This window comes from Pectinophora gossypiella, chromosome 10, assembly GCF_024362695.1.
Source record: "Pectinophora gossypiella chromosome 10, ilPecGoss1.1, whole genome shotgun sequence".
Taxonomy (NCBI): Eukaryota; Metazoa; Arthropoda; class Insecta; order Lepidoptera; family Gelechiidae; genus Pectinophora; species Pectinophora gossypiella.
In genome coordinates, this window is record NC_065413.1 from 16,872,777 (window position 1) to 16,894,483 (window position 21,707).

At 43.1% G+C, this 21,707-nt stretch overlaps 3 protein-coding genes and 1 non-coding gene across 6 annotated transcripts; 1 reads left to right on the top strand and 3 right to left on the bottom strand.

Moving 5' to 3' along the window:
* The first annotated feature begins 251 nt into the window (after positions 1-251).
* On the top strand, positions 252-13,612 carry LOC126369940 (uncharacterized). Its single transcript, XM_050014542.1, has 14 exons — positions 252-335; positions 1,361-1,484; positions 2,455-2,601; positions 5,697-5,872; positions 6,331-6,525; positions 7,232-7,447; positions 8,461-8,641; positions 9,287-9,500; positions 9,878-10,022; positions 10,711-10,839; positions 11,239-11,387; positions 12,115-12,355; positions 12,942-13,088; positions 13,503-13,612. The coding sequence occupies exons 1-14, from the start codon at positions 324-326 to the stop codon at positions 13,569-13,571; spliced, it is 2,145 nt and encodes a 714-aa protein (XP_049870499.1). The 5' UTR covers positions 252-323; the 3' UTR covers positions 13,572-13,612.
* A 380-nt stretch (positions 13,613-13,992) lies between these two features.
* On the bottom strand, positions 13,993-15,424 carry LOC126370009 (uncharacterized). Its single transcript, XM_050014630.1, has 2 exons — positions 15,056-15,424; positions 13,993-14,347 (listed from the first exon to the last, which is right to left on the bottom strand). Exons 1-2 carry the CDS (start codon positions 15,151-15,153, stop codon positions 14,044-14,046), a joined length of 402 nt encoding a protein of 133 aa, XP_049870587.1. The 5' UTR covers positions 15,154-15,424; the 3' UTR covers positions 13,993-14,043.
* Positions 15,425-15,554: 130 nt separating this feature from the next.
* LOC126369986 (RNA-binding protein squid) lies at positions 15,555-21,507 on the bottom strand. 3 transcript variants are annotated; one of them, XM_050014602.1, is made up of 8 exons: positions 21,285-21,507; positions 20,231-20,271; positions 19,764-20,038; positions 19,449-19,580; positions 19,065-19,332; positions 17,648-17,710; positions 16,611-16,720; positions 15,555-16,152 (listed from the first exon to the last, which is right to left on the bottom strand). In XM_050014602.1, the coding sequence occupies exons 1-7, from the start codon at positions 21,404-21,406 to the stop codon at positions 16,647-16,649; spliced, it is 975 nt and encodes a 324-aa protein (XP_049870559.1). In that variant the 5' UTR covers positions 21,407-21,507; the 3' UTR covers positions 15,555-16,152; positions 16,611-16,646. The 3 variants fall into 3 exon arrangements, with proteins under 3 accessions (XP_049870559.1, XP_049870561.1, XP_049870560.1); XM_050014604.1 differs by lacking the exon at positions 17,648-17,710 and having other exon boundaries at positions 16,611-16,717; positions 21,285-21,505; XM_050014603.1 differs by lacking the exon at positions 17,648-17,710 and having other exon boundaries at positions 21,285-21,505.
* LOC126370500 (small nucleolar RNA snR61/Z1/Z11) lies at positions 20,114-20,184 on the bottom strand. The gene has a single exon (XR_007566891.1). It is a non-coding gene; the product is annotated as a small nucleolar RNA snR61/Z1/Z11 (small nucleolar RNA).
* Positions 21,508-21,707: the final 200 nt, after the last annotated feature.

A 21,707-nucleotide genomic window follows, 5' to 3' on the forward strand; every position in this document is an offset into this window, starting at 1 on the left:
AAAGTATGCGCACTTTTTGTGCAAATAAAACCTTTCTGCTCTATTTATTCCACATTCAAAAAATATGTCTTGTAATCATTGCCGTTGCGACTTAGGAACATGACATAAACTGTCATTACAAGCTAACATGACATTAATATCATTTTACGTAGTTCGGTGATTTCTAAATGCAATCTAAATTATAACAAAATTCCAAGTGGAAATACCACATTGTAGAAGTACTAAATTATGTGTTGAATGCAGACGTAACACCAGAGCTTCACAGCGGCATCTATTGCTGTTACTTTATTTTTCGTTAGAAGTAGAGTAGACAACCATTCAAGATGCATGATACGGTAAGACGTGGTGTTATGGTGGCTGCTCTAGTTGTAAGCCTACGTAGAAGCTTGAAACGACAAGGCCGCCATTATTAAAGCACATAATAACGGGTTCTTACCGCGTTTAAATGGGGATATGAGACTCCCGATATTTCGACACTTTTGCAAGTGCCATGATCACGGGATGACTGATGAGATTGGAGTGGAGTAGGTAGATCCATAATTTTCTACGGGCAGACATATCTGTCTACCCTCTTTCTTTGCCGCTTGTTTATGTTTCTGATATCGGAATGTTCGGAATCATCTGAAGAACACGGTAAGAACCCGTTATTATGTGCTTTAATTATGATAATAACCGCGTTAACTTAAAACAATGTATAAGGCCGCCATTGGCATGTACCTAGCTATACAGAGTGTTAGTGACATCGTAACGAATACTGAAGGGGATGATTCAGACCATGATTCCGAGTTGATATCAAGTGAAATTTCCTGTCGGAAAATTCATGAAAATTTTAGTAAGTATTTGTTTTTATTATTTTCAGTTCCATACTTTTGCGACGGAAAATTCCAATGATATCAACTCAGAATCATGGTGTGAATCATCCCTCAAAGTTTTCGTTACGATGTCACTAACAACCTGTATACGTTAGCGAGAGTGGAAATAAAAAACATTTACAACTTGACTAGTGGCCTAGGCCCTCGTGTATAAATAAGTAGTTATATTCATTTTTATCTTTCTTTGTCTTTCTTTTTTTTTAAGCGGTATATAAAGCGAAAGTTGATGGTAGGGCTGGCAGAGGAAGACCGAGAAGGACTTACGATGACCAAATTGGAGATGTCCTTAGAAACGGTTTAATACGATCTACTCTGAACCGGCGTGCGTGTATGAAGCGATTGATGAATGTGGAGAAAGCAAGAGAAGTGTGTCAGGATCGAAGCAAATGGAATTCTATAGTCTCCGGTTAACCCTGGTGGGAAATAGGCGTGAGTTTATGTATGTATGTTTGTCTTTCTTAAGTACTGTCAATTTGTCTTCCCGACAGATGGTGCGGCTGGCCGACGTGTGGAAGACGTGCAACAAGATCCGCGCGGCTGCCTTCCGCGTCGGCCTCAACCTCTGGGACTGGTACCGCCCTCTGGACCCGGAGGGCAACTCCCTCATCTCTGGTACTTAAGCATTCCATTCCACTCTCTCAGTTCCATCTAAATACAACCAGCCGTCGCCAAGATATACCACCAATCCTCACAAAACGCAAATTTCCTCATTTGAATCCGAACAGCAACGCAGCGAACGCCACCTGAGGCAGTCTGTTTCCAAAATCACACAAAACTCATTTCAACTGTAGATTCTGGTTGATGATTGACAAGTCCGTAATCCCCAGCTACATAACACTAGACCAATCTACCTAAGATGGGTAATTTACTAAACGGTAGTTTACCCGAATCATAAATAAACATAAATTTTTGAAAAAAGAATAAATATGTAAACGATTCACAACTCCAGAATGTAAGTAACTTGACTTGAAAAGCATTCCGGGGGTCGGGTTATCAATATTTTTTGAGTTCTTTGTTTGATTCTTTGACATTTGGATGTGCTCGGGCGGTCAGCCGGCGTGGTACGGTTTCTTACAAACTGCGAGACGCGAGCTCCTGGGATTCATAATTCATTTATTCGCCTTAAAAATGGTAGGTACAGTTTGCAGATGGTCAGCATTTAGCATTTTTTTTTTTAGATTAGTGTTCATTCTTTTATGTTTGTATACTCTTTATTGTTCTCTATTCTTCCTCTAGCGTGTAGGTTGTGAGGTGGAGTACCAACCCCATCAACCCTGGCGTCAAGGTTACTATTGAGCCGCGAAAGGCCCCTGACATGGCTCATGTAACAACTACTAACTTACATCAGTAAGTAGTAACCGGGACCAACGGCTTAATATGCCTTTCGAAGCACGGATCATCTTTCTTTCGGACAATCAGGTGATCAGCCTGTAATGTCCTATAACCAAACTAGGGATCACAAGGTGATTTTCGTGATGTGTCCCCACCGATCGATGATATCCATATAACTATTACTGTGTGTAGTTGGTAACTGTGTGTAACTTTGATGTATGCCTAACTGTGTTTATAATGTGTGGTACAGAGTCGAAGTTCGTGTCGATCCTGGCGGGCCCGCTGCGCGCCGTGGTGGGCCTCTCGGACGCGGAGATCGCGCAGCTTGCGGACTACTTCCGCGCGCAGGACGGTCGCGTGCTCTACCACCAGCTGTGCCAGATCATACACGGGGAAGGTCACTATTCGTTACCATAATAAAAAAACAGATCGAGTCTATAGGTATGTTAGTATGACTTACGTGCTACGTTAGCATCAGACTGAGCGAGCAGGCAACAAAATCGTGTGGGTTGCGAGGTGAAGTAACAACCTCATCAATTCTGGTGTCAGAAAAAGCTAATGGGGTGGATACAGCCATAACTAAAGAGAAGGTAATTATACGAGAAGCTTACTTAGATAGGAGCCGCCTTACTTACTACCACTATCTATCTATTACCATCTCCTTAATATCGGAGTTACGTATGATTGAGCCCGCCTTTGACTATTAAACTATCTTCATACTTTAATGTAAATATTGCAGGTAACAAGATTAAAATCTGAATTAGGTAAACAAGTGTAATAGGTTTAGGAATTATATCTCCTCCTTAGCGTTATCCCGTTTCTGCTTGCTTTCTGTCTGTTTACCTAACTTGAAGAATTGACAGGTCCGGTTTTTTACATGATATTGACTCTATCAGTAATCAGTTGCTACAAGCTTATCACTTAAATATTTGCGTTTATTCATGCATTTGGCCAACTTTTATACAAGTGTTAACTACAGATACCACAATGCTTGTTTGGGCAAGTTAGATAGTTAAAGGGCCGACATTTTTGTTTACAGATGAAGGAGAGAAGTCAACATTTTGCGAAAATTGCAATACTACATTTTGTTAACATTATAAAACAACTAACCTATATACGTCCCGCTGCTAGGGCACAGGCCTCCCCACAATCAACTGGAGGGGATATAGAGCATACTCCACCACGCTGCTCCACTGCAGGTTGGTGGAGGTGTTTTTACGGCTAATAACCGCTACCAACGGCTTAACGTTCCCTCCGAAGCACGGAATCATTTTCCTTTTTTCAGACAATCAGGTGATTCAAGCCTGAAAAGTGCTTACCAAACAAAGCACAGTCTCACAATGTGATTTCCACAATGTCCCCATAGAGAATCGAACCCGAACCATCAGATCGTGAGCCTAACTCTCTAACCACTAGACCACGGAGGCTGTATAAACCAACATTATAATAAAAAATATTTTCGCAATGCTGTACCTATCTTCTTGTAGTTTGGTTGGTTTTGTTTAACGAGTGAGTGAGAAATATAACTAGATGCAAGAACAAAGAGGCCAGTGTTGTTGCGGTGGCGATAGTTTCGCTATCGATAGGTGACCTTTGACACCAGGAGCCCTGCCCTAGTGGCGGCACGTACCAGCTGGTTGGACAGAGCAGTTTGACCATAATCGATAACCGTCCTTCAATCAATCAATCAATAATACTTTATTGCACAACAACATATACAAATAACATAAACATACGAATAAAACATAAGCACAATAGGCGGCCTTATTGCTAAACAGCAATCCTTCGCAGCGTCCTTCTTTAATAGTATTATAGATCTACCATCACTAATATTTGCAATACAGTTGAATTTTACCATCGATGGTAATAGTATCTACATTATTGACTCGATACTATCGACCTTTTAGAATAGTGGTCATGTATTTGTCTGTCTGTCTATATGCGACCTTGCTTGGGTTATTGCAAACAATATGAACTAGAGTAATTTAGTTTTATGCATGCTTATATCTAGCGGATCATGTGATTCTTAGAACATAAAACCTACCAACCGTTTGACAAAACCATGAATCCTAACGAATAAATGATTGATATCGATTGCTTTGATTGTTTGCTATATATGTTTCACACAAGCCTGCCCTCAATCAACCGGAGGGGGTACATACACGCTGCTCCAATGCGGATTGATGTTTGGTGGCGGGTTGGCCTTATGCGCATTTGCTATAGTATAAGATTTGTTTATCTTCCCAGGCATGCCTAAATCTGAAAGATGGGATTGTCTCATATTCTAATTACATATATGTATATAGAGTTATTTTTATCAATCGAAACTATCGACATACTATTGGTTTCGCTACCACACTGAAAAACGGGTCGTGCGCCGCCCGCGGCTGCCTCGTTTGAGGAATAGATGGCTGTGCACTGTTGTTGACTCGAGCCCTGAATAACTTAGAGGCGGGATCGCGGCACCTCCTGCTACGTAAGCATTCGGGTCACACAATCAATAAGCAAATTAGAGCGGAGTCCAATTGTAGCGACCGCACGGCTTCTGCAATCGACTCGCGATCTCAGCGGCTCGAACTATATTCGGTTGAGTCAATTTGTTGTAGGTTCTCATTGATTTCCTAACATCATAGTAACCATAATTGGTTTTAAACAACTTCAAAACAGAAGGACGACTTTCGACGCATAGATATATACTTACATTTAATTTACTTACTTATTATTATACCTACCATTGTACGGTCACGAGCATTAATATGTATACACTTTGGTACCATGTCACATTAACTTTTTTGACAAATTGAACTGTAAGTCTCACTAAATGTCAAATATGTTAGTGCGACAGAGTTCTAGTGGGTACATTATATTGCTCATGATTGTACGTACTCAGAGTTTGATACTGATACCGTACGTCTCCGAAAATAAGCTTGCAGATTTAAATCTATATGTATCTATGGTTTATTTTAATAGATTTAAAGTGATAAACTTAATTTTTAATATACTTTGATCTTTAGTCAGCTTTTTAACTACTTAGAAATGTTTCCTCTGGCAGATACCGATCAATAATGAGGTGATAAAGACCATGCCACCAGGCAGGTATTACCACTTTAAGCCGCCATACTCACATCGTACGTAATTCGCAAGTGATCAAGTGAAATCATTTTAGATGAATGAAACTCAACATAACATTAGAAGCTCACGACTATATCTCAATAGGGTAGTTACCAACTAGTCAAATCAATTACTTTTTACTAAACGTCAAAACACGAAATTACTATGGAAATTGTGTGAAGAAGCAACACGTGACGTCATAGAAAAACGTGACAAAATGTCGCACTTATTATTACATTTTATTTTTTCATTATTACTTACATTTTTCTTTATTTAAATTCATAAATAAGTTAAATAGAAAAGGGAAACGTTTTTTGTCACCTTTAGATCTGTTTTTTTTTAGTATTTAATCAGAATTTCATAATTGTTGCTTGTGGACAGATGCGGGCGGCCGCGACAAGACATCGGCGGACTGCATCCTGGAGGCATGCCCGCCGCCGCCGGAGCCCGCCTGCCACCGCCTGGACAAGTGGCAGCTGCGGAGACTGTGCTGCCTGCTAGCCACCATCGCCGACCGCGAGATCCCGCTCAAACCATACTTCCAGGACTATGAACTGGTCAGTGCCTTCACATGAGCAACCACTTGCCCCAACAGTGTCAAGTGGCAGCTGCGGCACCTCTGCTGCCTGCTTGCCACCGTCACCGACCATTCCAGGTTAAGGACTATGAACTTCTTTTTCTTCTCTGGTGTGGGTGGTAGATCAATGTCCCTATTAAGCCGCCAATGGTCCCTGACATGCTCATGTAACGACTACATACTTACTTAAGTAAATAATAGTCGGGACCGATTGCTTAACGTGCCCTCCGAAGCACGGATCCTGTTACTTTCGGACAATCGAGTGATCAGCCTGCAATGTCCTAATTAAACTAGGGATCACAAGCAATTGTTTGTGATTTGTACCCACCGGGATTCGAACCCGGGACCGAGGAGTAGCGGGGACTACGAACTGGTACCTACAAATACAACAACAGGTTCAGCCGATATGTAATTAATTATAGTTTTACCCCACTAAAGGTAGCGAAGAACGACGGTCGGATAACGTTGTCCCACTTCGCGCGCATCCTGAACTACATCGGGATCCTGGTGTCGCCAGAGGACTTCAACCTGCTCGTGCGCCGGTTCATCAAGGACTCCTATACCCTGGACTACGTCGAGTTCCTCAAAGCTGTCGAGGCTGTGAAGAAGGAGGGCATCAAGGGACTGGGGCCGGTCAGTAATGGCGTCTACGTGTATAATTATTAACCTGTGGGTATTGTCTCGTTGCTGGGCAAAGGCTTCCCCTTAATCTTCTTAAACGGAGTACTTATATAAAAAAGATAAATTGAGTCTTGATAATGGATCTAAGCTTTTTCCGCTAGTTTATTATGTTTCACTGCTAATAAAAAAAAAGGTTCTCAAGTGGAAAAGACGACTATGACTTCAAAGATACAGTTTTCCGTCGTCTAATTTCCCTCGTACCGTATACCAACCTCCTACCATTCAGCATTCATTCATTTATTTACCTAGGTATCCATTCTTGTAGCCGAAAAATTGCCTAACCTAATTATATTTCTGAATACTAAGAGAAAGCTTATTTTGTTATAATCAACTTTTTCATTTCTAACGGTAACATCAAATTCAAAAATATCTTTATTCAATAGGTAACATAGTTACACTTTGAATCGTCAATTTTTACATAACAAACGTCTCATCCGACTAAAACTACTGCAGCTTCTCACAACCTGTATAGCCGGGGAAAAAAAGCTGCAAGAAAAACATCGGCACAGGGCCCTACACGTTCTTTTTAAAAAAAATAAACAATATATTGTTATACAATTGAGTAATTTTATTATTATAATTTACTATTATTATATATCTATTAATTACACAGTTACCGGTCGTAAGTAATTACTTAAGTAAGTTTATACATCCGCAGGAGTACCAAAACCCAGGAGCGCTGATCGATACGACGCTGCCGAAGCTGGTGCGGCCCGAGGTGGCGGCGGGCATGTCCACGGCGCCGCTGGGGCCCACCGACGTGTTCCACCCCGTACTGGCGCAGCCCAAGCCCACCAGGCAGTTGGTAGAGCTCATGCTGCGGGTCCAGGAGTACGTGCTGCAGAAGAGAATCCGGGTGTCGGAGTTCTTCAGAGTAAGTGGGAGGAGCAGTTCAACGCTTTCGGCTATCGATCTGCTGTGAGACGTTACAGGCTGAATCAATTAAAACATTAAGCAGCGCATACACGTCCCACTGCTGGCCACTGGTCTCCCCTCAACCAACCGAATTGAATCACCTAATTGTAAAATGTCCAATAAGTTTACTCCTTCCGAAGGCAAATTAATCGTTGATTATTAGGTAAGTAGGTACTTGCCTAGCTTGTAGTAGGGCTGCTCCTTCCTTCAGGTTGGAACGTCACATCGGATTTTTTTTGACATGACTTGTTGTAGATTCGCCGCAAATGGTATTAACTACTTGGCCGGAAAAATGAGGAGTGCTGAAGGCTCTCACTCGGTACAACATTTAAGACAACAGGCCTGAAGGCGTGAACCTTGGCTCAGTCGACAGCGATAAGCGTTGAATAAGGGAAATCGTCGACCACGCTGGCGGTCTGAAACATATGTTGTCGCGAGCTGATTGGCCGCCTCTATGGCTAGAGTAATCGCATCATCGGGATCGTATATTACGTCCTTCGGGCGTCGATACTTTTCAGTACCGTCCCTAAGCGGGATAATGATGCAGTCTCGATTATCTACTTACCTGTTAAATAGGTACAATGATGATATGGCGGACCCAGTTAGTTGACCAGCTAGTTCTCTCAGCTAGCTCATAACCAACAAATGGTGCGCACAGCATTCAATGCAGTCCATAAACGCGCTAACGAAGTTTTAGGTACAATCCTGAGCAATAAATTCAGTGAGACATACAGTGCAATTTGTCAAAAAAAACATGTGACATGGTACCAAAATGTATGATACTCATGACCGTACACATCTTCCAACATGATACTGTTCGATCGTCGATCCCTAGTCACACTACCAGCTTATGGCTAGCGGGGTACTATTCTCAGTTCGGTACACCGTAAACATCCTTTGGTGGCAGCCCACCCTGAAAAATTGAGAACTTGGTACAGTTACGAGTATTAAATCATATAACCCACGTTGCAGGACTACGACCCCCTGAACTCGGGCCGCATCGCGCCGACACAGTTCCGGCGCGCGCTGGACCAGTGCGGTATCGGGCAGCAGCTGACGCCCGACGAGGTGCTCTGCATCATGAGGCACTACGTCGACCCCAACGACACGCAGCGCGTCTGCTGGCGGACCTTCGAAGATGACTGCGACCAGGGTACCAATTTATAATTACCACTGATTTTTTTTACTCGATTAGTTACTTTAAGAAAGGTGTTTTTTTGAAGATGGCGTTTGATAACAATCTCATGATGGTAAGTGACGATGTGACGCAAGTGTGCTCGCTTATTTAGTAATTACGTAACCCACTTTAGTTGTATACGTACCTTTATGTGGTGATATCTTAAATGCTTCATATTAAGTGTCTCCTTCAAGTGAGTGACACACATTGAACAATGTAGACAATATAAGGATGCAATCTCGTTATCCACTTACCTATTAAATGGGTACTCCGATTTATAATTCTTGAACGAGCGAAAACACCAGAACGAGAGAAAACACTTACCTATTTCATACATAAATAAATAGATTAGGTACTAGATATGCCAATTATTAAATCAGAAATCAAATACTAATCATTGCGAATGAAATAGAATTCTGATAGCTACTGAAGCCCATATACAACACATGTACCTACCTATATATGGTTACATGGAACATTTAAAGAGAAGGCAAACGTCGAGTCTTATAAGAAAGTCAAAGAGTTGGTCTTTGATAGCCAAGAATAGAGAATATGCTACACCGACAAGAGCGGGGCTTTTAAATTAATGATGGCGACAGCAGGCCACGTGTCTGTCCGCAGTGTTCACAATAAAGGAACTAGAGAAGCACCCGGAGGTGCGGCCGGGCGGCGCGGCGGCGCTGGTGGCGGCGCTGCCGGCGCGCGGCTCGGCCGAGGAGCGCGGCGGGCCCACGGCGCCGCAGCTGGACCTGGCGCAGGCCGCGCTGCTGCGCGTGCGCGCCGCCTGCACCGAGCGCTCCATCGACCTGCGGCCCGCCTTCAGCGACCATGACGAGTCAGTTCGATTACACCTATACCGACTTTTGGACCTCTATATAGTGTTATAGTAGCTCGACCTAAAAACAGTTCCGAGTCCCGAGAGGCAATTTAAGAAATTAGAAACTAAGATGTCTATTCACCAACTTAAGACAACAACCTGCAAGGAAACAGCGTGGTGTCCTATCTGTTGAGGGACAAGTTGTTCCTGAAATCCTCAGATTAGTGGCCGGATTTATTTATGATCATTGCACGCACCACCAAGTGTCGGTGGTGCAAGTCGTCTTCTGTCATGGCTCCGAGTACGAGTGCAGCGGTAGAGAAAAACTAAAACGTCGGTGTGTTAAGTAAGAGTTATGAATTGTGGTGTACGCCGTCGGTGTGGCGGGCCGGCAGGAACAACAACGGGCACGTGTCGCGCGCGCAGGTGCGGCGCGTGCTGGCGCGGCTGGGCGTGCTGCCCACGGCGGCGCAGGTGCGCGCGCTCGAGGCGCGGTACCTCGACGACTGCGGCTTCAACTATGTGCAGCTGCTCAACGAGGTAACGCCATTACAAACAATAATACCTACTAGGTACATGTAGATGTGGTTGGAGCGTTTGGTTCACAATCTGGATGTCCGAGTTCGATTCGACTATCTACTATTCTTATTTAGCCTATACGATCCCACTGCTGGGCAAAGGCCTCCCCTTGATTTTTCCCCTCCTTTTTTGCGCCTTTGCGCGATCTCCGGCCAATCCTTGCGATAAGCATTGAGGTCGTCACACCATCTTTTTCGCGGTCTGCCTCGACTTCTAAGCCCGCCCTGAGGTATCCAGTGAGTAACGACTCGTGCCCACCGCTCCGGATGCATCCGACAAACGTGTCCGGCCCAGTCCCAGTTCAGTTTGGCGGACTTTTTCCCTACATCAGTGATACCCGTTTTGGAGCGCAGTATAGTGTTTCGCTATCTACTACTAGATAACCTAATCGTTCCATTCCGTGGTTTAGAAGTCGTTGGTCCCTAAGTTCTGTCATGTTTACAATAAACTTTTAAATAAATAAGACGTGACATGATATGGGGTCTGGTTGAAAATCGCCGCAGTGTCGACCGCATGTGGGTCGATACGACATCAACCGAGCTAGTACCCTTTTTAGTTTTAAGTCTTACATTTCATATAAATATGTTCAAATTTGACATCTTAAACCTAAATAAAGATTTTATCTATCTATATATTATATTATGTGTAGATGGAGGTGCGCCCGGTGGAGAGCGCGACGATCGCGGGCCCGTCGCCGGCGCAGCGCGCGTCCCCCTCGGCGGCCGTCGACCCGCTCGAGACAGACATCGTGCAGATCCTAGCCAAGATCAAGGGCAAGGTCAGAACAATGCTACTGGACATACTAGCCAAAGAAAAAATTACATAGTCAGCCTCAAAAGCCAAAAAGTGTTTTCTCTTATAGCTTTTACACCAATGGATAACCACCACCTCACACATCTCAATTTCCATCTAAACCGGTCTCACAAGGATGTAAATATACCTTAGTTATGTAGAAACTGTTAAATGTATACTCTAAACAAGCGAGCATGCATAAAGGCTTTGATGGGAGTGGAAGAAGCGAAAGTGGTGTAGTCAGGATCGTAGTAAAAATAATTTAGTGGTCTCATCTATCCCAACGGGAGATAGGCGTGATGTTATGTATGTATGTATCTGTATGTAGTAATTGTCACTCTCTGAACGGTTTATCTCAATAGTAATGTGTGACGGGTGTGCGTAGATGGTGCGCGAGGGCGTTCGTCCGTACGAGTTCCTGCGGCAGTTCGACCCCAACAAGGAGCTGGTGGTGCCCCGGGCAGATTTCTACCGCGGGCTGGCCTCCGCCGGGCTCGCGCTCACACCGCTCGAGATGGACACGCTCATGGAAGTGTATGTACTGACCAGACTTGGACCGCGGGCCACTTCACTCGACAATTGGTGGAAGTGTAGTACCAAGCTTCAACAGACTTCTTCTACTATCGTGTGGGTTATGAGGTGGATTACCAACCCCATCAACCCTGGTGTCAGGGTTATTATTGAGGCGCCATAGCCCCTGACATGACTCATGTAACGACTACGTACTTACATCAGTAAGTAGTAACCAGGACCAACGACTTAACGTGCCTTCCGAAGCACGGAACGGACTCATAACTAACAGACTAGCTACTTGGTGAGCAGTTACGTAATTGCTGGAAATTCCTACACCGTCCACTCCTAATGATGTACCTGCTGTTTGAAGCTCGTCATGAAATAAACCAAACGAAATGTGAAAGTAAGTACTTCATTATCATCAAATGACTTGCTTCCGTCATGAAAGATTTTATTTTTATTATTCTTATGACACGCCATAGAACACTTAGAACCAATAGAATATTGGCTTGTCTTACATGCATTGCATACATGTTCTGTATTGATTCTAATACGAGTAGGCGAGGAGGTACTCTTAGGTACCCACTTACAAAGTATTATAATCAAATGTAAACTTATATCGGGAGTGGCTGCGGGTTGTTTTATTAATGAGTTGTACCTCTGCCCATCCCCTTTGATTAAACGGGCGTGGCTGTATGAATGTAGGTATTGTATGTAGGTATAAGAACGTAATAAGCGTATGTTGCAGATTCTGCGCGCCAGGGCGCCGGCGCTTCATCGAGTATCACCGCTTCTGCCTGACGGTGGGCGAGGCCCTGACGCAGGGCAGCCTGGAGCGCGCGCCCCTGCTGCAGCCGGTACCCCACGTGCCCACCGTGGACTCGCCGCTCAACTTCCTCAACTTCGAGGAGCGCTCCATCGTCTCTGGAGCGCTCCAGAAGCTCGCCAAGTTCCCGGACCAATTGTCGAATATACTCGAAGTATTCAAGGTGCGTCCTGTTTGGTTTAGTGCGTCGACTGGAATCAGCTATGGATGGTGGATTAAGGGACAGGGGACAAAGCATATTATGTAGGTACTTAACCTACATTGAACTTACTGTCTATAATACTTTCTTCTGTTTAATCATCTATCATTACTTAACCTATCTACTTGATAAACTGGGAGTTGCAAAAAAATGAGTTTTTATACTGTTTAGGCTGCTTGTCATGTCGTAAAAGTCAACTAAGGGGTTCCGTCTACTCCACTTTGATCGGCTATAATGTAGAAGCATTTTTTATTTTCATTTGCCGCATATCATTGCTACTTGGTTGGACAAATGGGGAGCCTATTATATTGTTCAAACAGACGAAAAGGGCCCATCACACTCTCCGCGTACCCCTTTTGGACTGCCATAGACAAGTGCTGCATGAGAAAGAATCCGGAAAGCAGGTCGCAATCCACGACCGCTCTCCCTTAGCCGCCGACCCGCAGCTTTTACGGCAAGAGATCCAAAATTATTCGTTTCCTTTAATTTCTGATGTTTGAGGCCAGCTGCCGCTTCGAGTGCCTCAAAAATCATTGTGATATATTTCCAGGACATGGACCGCGAGCGGTGCGGCACGATCCCGCGCGTGTCGGTGGAGCGCGCGCTGTGCCAGCGCGACCTGCTGGCGCTCGTGTCGGCCAGGGAGCGCGACCTCATCTACAAGTGCTTCGGGTACCGCCGCGGCTGTGGCGACGAGGTACGCACCTCATTATAGCTTGATTGGAAACACGCTTTTAGAACGGCATCTAACACCTCACCTCACCAGCAGGCTGAAATTTTTAATAGGCTGGTATATATTGTACCAATGCGGCTATTTGTATGTATGTCAATTGTACTGATATGGAACATACCATACGTAAACCCTAGGGCATGGGGACAATTTCCATGCTCGTTTTTCTGACACCTGTACATTTTATTAGATAGGTACTTACTCAAAACAATTTTAAGATCAGGCTTTAGTAAACGTAACAGTTGCCCACTCGCCTACCTTCACGTACCTATTTACCCGCCACCTACTAGCACTTGTGAAGTAGCAAAGTACCTAGGAAAGGTACTTGTTGTACAAGAGTTTACTGAAACGTGTGATAAGGTTTACGATTGTCGTGTGCAGGTGAACTACCGCGCGCTGGTAAACGCGCTGGATCTCATCTACGCGACGGCGAGTGCGCAGCCCTGCTAACCTGCGCCGGCGCACGCTACAGCCTCCTGTGGTATTTCCCCACAAATGTTGCAGTCCTAATAAATTTGTGTTGTTATACCTTGTTTTTCTGAAGCACCCAATGATTCAATCCTAAATAAATAGGTACACCTAAAGTATTAAAATAATACTTCGGTAAGTACATCTTGAAACGAATATTGTCTACGATCAGAAGCTGCAGGTAGGAGGATATCATCATGACTTGCGGCTTTCTCTGCCCATCCCAATAGGGATATGTGGGCGTACTACGTAATGAAGGTACTGGGTTCCCTATTTCTTGTGGTATACTGGATTGTCCTACTAGTATACTGGAAAACGATGAATGATAAATTATTTTATTTAGTTGTGCAAGTTATTTAAACTAAACATACTTTATCCATTGCATGTATTAGGCGCTATTTTGTAATAATATTATCGCAAAGGCAACTCGACGTTGATGATTTAGGTAAGTACGTTATTGATCCCAAGTACTTAATGGCTCCTCTGTGGTTCGGTCGGGGTCGGGGGTAGTGGAGAGCAGGCAGCCGGCGTGTTGCGGCTCGTCGCACACGTGCTCGGTGGGACTGAAGTGCAGGTGCGCGGGGCAGGCTCGGCACACGGGCGCGTGCGCCGCCGACACGCAGTAGTAGAACAGCTGGCAGTCGTCGGGGTGCGGCAGCAGCGCGTCCGGGCTCGTCACGTGCGCGCACGACACCGGAGTCACAGAGTTGTCGATGCATTGTTGGGGGATGTCGTCTCTGACCGGCTGACTTGCGTTCCTAACCCAGAACAAATGCGTTTTTCATTTTTTATTATGTTCAACTCTTATTTGCGTAACTGACGACCGCGATATCGATCGGTGTTATGCTAAATGGTAATAAGCTAACACCCTGAAATAGATGCTATCCTCAGAAGGTCGGTACCTAATTATAATAAGTAGTTAGTAGTTTCCTTGCGCAGATAGATCGCAGGCATGTGCTTACATTAGGACAAAATATGTATAAACCTAAATCTACTTTGCAAGCGGTGCTGATTCCAGCAGCTAATTTAAGTTATACATTTTCTTATCCGCCGATAGGGAAACGGCGAAAGGGTAAAGTTACAATCTTTGTCACTAATCGACAGGCTAAAAATTAAATGAACACGTAAAATTTTAAATAGAAATCATAAACCCTTTCAAAATACATATTACGTTTAGGAACGTTGAAGTATAATCCGACAGAATATAACAGACAGCTCACGTCAGGTGTTGCCTAGCATTCAGAGACCGAGAGGCCCCTATTTGATTCGACCGGATTGGATTATTTAGCACACAATTCATTATAAAATTAACAATGTCTGCAGAAATCAGCACCACTGGGTATTATACAATACACCCGCCATTTTTGACTAAAATGTATTTTAATAAAAATATTTTTTATAACAGTTGGATGTAGATACCTGTTTATAGTACAAATAAGATGATAATATAAAATTATGTAACTTACACCTGTGTCCATAACATCGCCCGAGGCTGAGCGGCGAAGCAGAAGGCGACTGCCACCAACATCGACAATACAACGGACCACCACCTAACTGACGCCATGTCGCTCACTTGCAATATCCAACAATCGGCGACGATACTTGCCTTTATAAGTTTACCCCTTAAGTGTACCTAAACACCTCTTACGATAATTCGTAAGAGGTGTCTAGGTACTTCTCGAACAGGAAATAATAGATTATCAGTATGTTATTTTAATATGTATAATCAATTCGATGTATTAGATAAAAAAACCTTACACTTATTAAAAGGTATTGTATTTTGTATTATTTTATTTTTCTTCAACGCTATTCAAAGATAAAACGAACTGCAAAAAATAAAAAAAATTGTGACGTAGTCATTTTGTTGCGCTAATTAAGGCAATGGATAAGATCGCAAGTTTTACAAATTCTAACCAGAACTGATAACCCCTGTGGCCTAAGTGATGTAAAGACAAAAAGTCAACATTTTATTTACACATTTCTTTATTTCGACATACACAACTTGTATATCTGCAGAAGTTTGTTCATGTCCGATTACTTAACATCTAAGAATTTAATTTCATTCCTACTCAATGGAAGAAACATCTAAGTTTGTATAAAATACATGATTCTGATTCCTTGTTCATTTACCAGTTAAAAATACAAAACTACAACATTTTTGTATGAGATCCGAACATTCAACTGTCAGTGGAGGGTCTACTCGCACTCGGCGGCTCACACACACATTCACACACTACACATACTGCATGTAACTGGCTCGCCGGCGCGCTTGCCGGACTGTAAGCTCTGATCAAAGTTACTCTACATCAGTTCAAAAGGTAAGACAATGTCAAAATTGATTCTAATCAGCAATAATACTCAGTGAATCTATAATCCATACTATATTATAATAAATTTTATGCATCGACCGCCCAGATGCGGACATGCAACATAGACAGTATTTATCCTTAAAAAATCTTCTTAAAAAGATTACTTCTTAAATTAATTATGTGGAATGGAATGACGTGCCCCCTGCGCGGCGGCTCGGCGGGGCGCGGGAGGCACTCATGACCGATGACTTAACCTGCAACATCAAAATCCAAAGGTCATACTTTAACTCGCATAATTCATACTAATATTATAAATGGGAAAGTGTATGTATGTGTTTCTGTCTGTTTCTTTGTCAGTTTTTCATGGCAAAACGGAACGACGATTGACGAGTTTTTTTTTTAAGAGGCGATAGTTGAAGGGAAGGACATAGGCTACTTTTTGTCTCTTTCTAACTCGCACTTTTCTAAAATGGGGGTTGGAAGTTTGTATGGATCATTCCGCAATTTTCAAGGTAGAAAGCTAAAAATTGGTATGCGTTCTATTTGTGACTTTAAATCTTCCCCAACCCCTTCAAAGAGGGGGTGAAATTTTATATGGGACTTCACAGTTTTCAAGGTAGGAAGCTAAAAATTGGTACATCAAGAAAGCTAGTAATAGTAACATAAATAGTATAAATATAAGAATGAATTGAACACAGTAAAGAAATCCCACCTTACTATTGGACTGAGATGGGTGTGGCAGGTACGTTCAGTAGGGCTGGTGCCTCTGGTTGGCGCGGCCGCCGCCGCCGCCACCGCGCTGCTTGCCGCCCTGGTAGCCTGCTGTAACATGCAGACATGTAGCCACCGTCCAGCCCACACATAATGCCACAGACTGGCAAGTTGTATTATTTACTTACACTGCGACCAACTATTTATACCCATTTACTAAGAACCAACTTGTTTGTTTGTACTACTTTTAATGGATAGATGTTTTTTTTTTTCTACGAGATAACAACGCTCACTCAAGTTTTTGGACCTAAACTATGAATGTTTAAAACTTTTTGAAAAACTAAGATTTTATTTTTTTAGGCTAGTATGTAGCTGTCGTTAGCCGCCGCGCACCAGGCACCAACAAAGAAACATTCTCCACAAGCAAAACGAAGATAAATCCTTAGTTGCACCCAAGTGAGCGTTATTTTAAAATAACATGTATAATTTTGAAAATTTCATGCAACGTGTGCACACCGATATTCTAGTTCAAAATATCATTAAGCGAAACTGCATTCACAACCTCTTTTGACTTCAATAAAAAACATGCGAACTAATTATATATCAGTCGGTTATGAATGCGCTTCCACAATCCACCTATACATTACACGTCTCGCTCGCTTGCCAGATTTGTCACCAAATTTTGCTTTAGAAAACAAGAGCCAACATTGAATAATGTTAATTTAGGCAAACGAGAACCGGTAGCTATCCTAAGACCAGCATCAGACGTCGCATCCATATTGCTATATAAAGAGAGCTACCGGATAACAAGTGAAACGACAATATCACTCACACACTAAAGCCTATTATTATTGATTTTTGGAACATTTTGTTGGACATAATACATATTATATGAATTAGAATTTGCAAGCTATATTTTTAGTCTGCCGGCCTCTGATCACGTGCCATGTTAAATATTTATTGGCGTGCTGTCCAACAAAACGGCCAACGGGCTTGCGTATCTACTGGTACAGCTAGAGTCATCGAGACCGGCAGTACCTTTCCCGCGTGGAGCCGAGCGCGCGCCGTAGCCGCCCTCGTACCCTCCGTACCCGCCGTAGTCTGCCCGCAACACAAAGCCATTAGTGTGCAGCCAGCAGCGCCGCCGCCGCCGCCACACCAACCCTCCGCCGAGCGCATGCTTAGCGTTACTACAACACCATGTCTCAACCACTCCAAAGCACGCGCGCGTGATGCGCTCGACGGCGGACCGTTCGATATAGACAAGCATCGGTCGCGGATGGTTTCCGTGCGATGTTGCTACCGCATCATGGAATAGCCATTAAAAATCAACCAAGGTATACTCAATTATTGTTATCTTTCTCATATTTATATCGAATATTTGTTTTAATAAAGAGCAAAACAAAATTTTAATTTAAAAATTCTTGGTCTACTTGATAATAACCTAAGGAAACTAAACCAATTACAAATGTTAATCTTGACTAGTCTAAACTAGTCTAAACTGAATAGTTATTTGACCACCAATATAATAAGACATGCAGGTTAGTCGGGTGACCCGTGTGTTAGCTCGTTACGAGGTGCTGTGAAGCGCGGACGACGGGAGAGGGAGAGGAAATATATGGAAACACATTGAGAATTTTTGTAACAGTGCTTTATTCAAGCTTCATCATCTTTATCATTTTCACAATGTCTCTCCATATATTACCCCATTTCCCAGATGTAGCAAGTGGCGAGAGTGCAGATAGGTAAAATAAAATACCAAAAAAAACTCGGGCTAATTGCTACATATGTCAAAAGTGGTATTACAAATAAACACTTATAAAACATAAGGCGGGTAACATATGTACAGAATATACCCAGTGAAACAATGACAAAGAGTGCGGGCTACTGCGCGGCCCGCCAGCCGCCGCCGCGGCTGCAGCTGGCGGCGCCCACCGATTAGTTGAGGAATAAACAAAATAATGCAAAATTAAAATGATTCGCAAACAATTATATGAAATGATTAATCCTAATTACTCGAAATGATTAAGACCAGCCCGTGGTTATATTCAGTATACTGTCGCCTCGACAACATTCACTACACATTATCTCGATAGAATATTAAATGTAAATATGTAGTTATAATAGAAAAATAAATATTTTCTACATACTAAGTTACACCTAAGCTTAACGTGATGTCGATCTCTTCGAATGAAATGTACGCTATACATTACAAGGTAAATAGGCATCTCAAGGACGGAGTGTCGCCCCGCTTGCGTTAATCTATCGCGTCGGCACGGCGCCGGGCGCGCCCGCGCCTGTCCACCGTCACCTTTCCGAGTGAGCCGAGCGCCGTGCCGCCGCCTTACTCTACATTTATTCCCTAGGGATCAGGTAACATCAGTCGAGGTAATGTGTCGGTGAGCAGGCTAGCAGTGGAACTAATTCTAGTAGTGCTGCTGCTTGCCACGTTTACCGTAATTGGGGTATCCGGAGTAATCGTATCCGCCGTAACCGCCGTATCCGTCGTAACCGTAGCTGCCATAGCCGTAGCCGTCGTACCCGCCGCCGTAGCCTCCCTGTCCGTAGCCGTAGCCCCCGTAGCCTTGGTTGCCCCAGGCGCCCTGACCTCCGTAGCCACCTCGGCCGCCGCGTCCGCCTCGCGCGCCTCGTCCACCGCGACCCCCGCGCCCGCCCATGCCTCCAGGGCCGTCGGGTTTAGGAGTGGCACGCTTCACGTCCACCTGAAAAATACACCTTTATAGTTCCAGAAGCACAATCTATTTCATTACTTTTGACTTGATATTAAATTCATTAAAAACGCAAAAATTATGTTAATTGTGCTTCACTGAAAACTCACCTCTTTACCACCAATTGTCTGCTTAGGTGTCTTCAGCAGCTCATTGACTACCTGCTCGGACTCAAATGTGATGAAACAAAATCCTTTTCTTTGATTCTTTGTTTTGTCAAATGGCATCTCAACCTCAATTATCTGTAACAAGTTATATTTATGTAAAAACCGAATTTTTATTTATTAACAGTAATATAAGAATAGCGTAAGTTATCAGTGGCCCGGATTCATCTTCAGAAGAAGTCTAGAATTAATCATCTCACCAAATCCGGATTTTTCATCATATACAAATCAAAACTTTACAATAAATGTACTACAACTTACTGTGCCAAAGTTACTGAAGAAGTTCTTAATTTCATCATCTGAGATTTCGCTACTGAGGCCACCGACGAAGATCTTGCCATGTCGTGCTTTCGCCTTCTTGGGGTCAACTTTCTTGCCATTGATAGTATGTTCGCCAGCTGCCATCACTTTGTCGATAGACTCTGGTGACTTGAAGACGATGAAGGCGAACCCACGCGAGCGCCCGGTATTGGGGTCGGTTTTTACATTGATGCTCTCAATTTCGCCATACGCGCCAAAGTGTTCACGTAATTCCTCTGTAACACAATACATGTCACATTAAATCTGTTCTTCAAGGTATACAAATATTTAATACTTAATAAGTAAATAATACATCAGAATTGTGGGTATAGCTTTCTTCAAACAAATTCAGAAGCAGAACTGAAATAAGTCATCATAGTAAAATAAAATTATATTTCAAATTAAGCAAGTATAAGAATAATACTTACTGTCTGTTGTCTCCCAGCTGAGACCTCCCACAAACAGTTTTCTGCAAATATCAAGTGTGTGAATATTAAAACTAGAAGCATAAATATGGACGACTTGTCTCTTTTTAGGAACTGACTTATAATTACAATTTAACATTAATACTATGCAGTACTTGTTTACAGTACTTTACAGCTACTTTCTTTTTTTTTTTTTGTTCAAAAACAAACTCCAACAAGCACTGCAGCAAAACAATTTGAGAAACCTGTAAGTTACAAAAAAGTAAACTGGAAATTTTTACATTAACAACCAAATGAAACAAGAATGTTACAGTGATATCGCAAGATTTGAAATAGGCAAGTGTGAACGAGGCCCAAAGTTAAGTGGCCGAAACAACTAGTCAGTTTGGTCGTAGCTTTACTTTAGTGTGAGCCCAGCAGATATATACCATGGCGTCCTCCGGCGGGCGGCGCGGCGGCGGCGCAGGCTCACACGTCCTGCAGACAGACACAGCGTTAGTGCGCCCAAACTGACCGCGCGGCGAGGCCACACCTGCCTCGCCGCATCACGCCCTGCCACCGATTTAAAATCTTGCAAATTACCGCAACCGGCGCCACTGACCGTAACATTCGACAACAAATCGGCTATGAAAAAAAATTGATGCGAAAATCGATAACGGGACCGAACCGGTGCCGGGTGCAAAAGAGACGCGCGAATATGACGCCATTTTACTTCATGCGGCTCGAAGAAATCTACATTTTAGAAAAGTAACCTGAAATTTGACTGAACTGAAAACTAAAACAGCTATAACTAAATTTACATCGCGACGAACACACTGGAAATGCGAAAAGGTTAAATTTTGAAAAGATCTCCAGGATTACAATAGATTTATAATGAATGCCGCTAAAAATGCCGGACCAACGCCATTGCGGCGCACTGAGATAAAAAAGACTGAAAGGAACTTTAACAAGCTAATTGACATCGTAACGCTAGAATAGTAATTGTAATAAGTATAATTAGGTCATAAATTATCACAAAATCATTGAAAATAGATAAATAAGTAAAAACCAACTGTACCTGTCGTCATCGCGTCCAGGGGCTTCAGCACTGTTATTTTCCTGTGCATCTCCTCCACCGTTTTCTCCATTCCCATTCACTTGTTCAGTAATATCTTGTGCAAAATTGTCGTTATTTGCCATGACTATAGTTTTATTTAGAGCTAAAATTAAAAATAAACTAAAACTAAGGTCCAAACGCGACCTTCAACAGCGAATGCCAAATGAAGAAGAAAGAAAGGAAGTACGTGATGAGTCGGCGCGAAAGAAGCCGCTATGTTGGCCAGACGCCATTTTTTTTCTATATAAACTTCATCCCCTCCACTATCTGACCAATCAGAGACGAGAAACGATCGAGCAGGTCAATGGCATCTTTTCGGCATAGACAAGGATAGTTATAAGAGAGACATAGGAGTGAAAGAGAGAACTACAAACGTCATTAATC

Coding starts and splice junctions, on each gene's coding strand:
- LOC126369940 (XM_050014542.1), top strand. Junction 2,602..5,696: donor CCAGATCATACACGGGGAAG/GTCACTATTCGT, acceptor GCTTGTGGACAG/ATGCGGGCGGCCGCGACAAG. Junction 5,873..6,330: donor ACTTCCAGGACTATGAACTG/GTCAGTGCCTTC, acceptor ACCCCACTAAAG/GTAGCGAAGAACGACGGTCG.
- LOC126370009 (XM_050014630.1), bottom strand. CDS start 15,153: ATGGCGTCAGTTAGGTGGTGGTCCGTTGTATTGTCGATGTTGGTGGCA. Junction 14,348..15,055: donor GCGATGTTATGGACACAGGT/GTAAGTTACATA, acceptor GTTCTGGGTTAG/GAACGCAAGTCAGCCGGTCA.
- LOC126369986 (XM_050014602.1), bottom strand. CDS start 21,406: ATGGCAAATAACGACAATTTTGCACAAGATATTACTGAACAAGTGAAT. Junction 19,581..19,763: donor TCTTCAGTAACTTTGGCACA/GTAAGTTGTAGT, acceptor AACTTGTTACAG/ATAATTGAGGTTGAGATGCC. Junction 17,711..19,064: donor CTCCGGATACCCCAATTACG/GTAAACGTGGCA, acceptor TGTTGCGGGCAG/ACTACGGCGGGTACGGAGGG.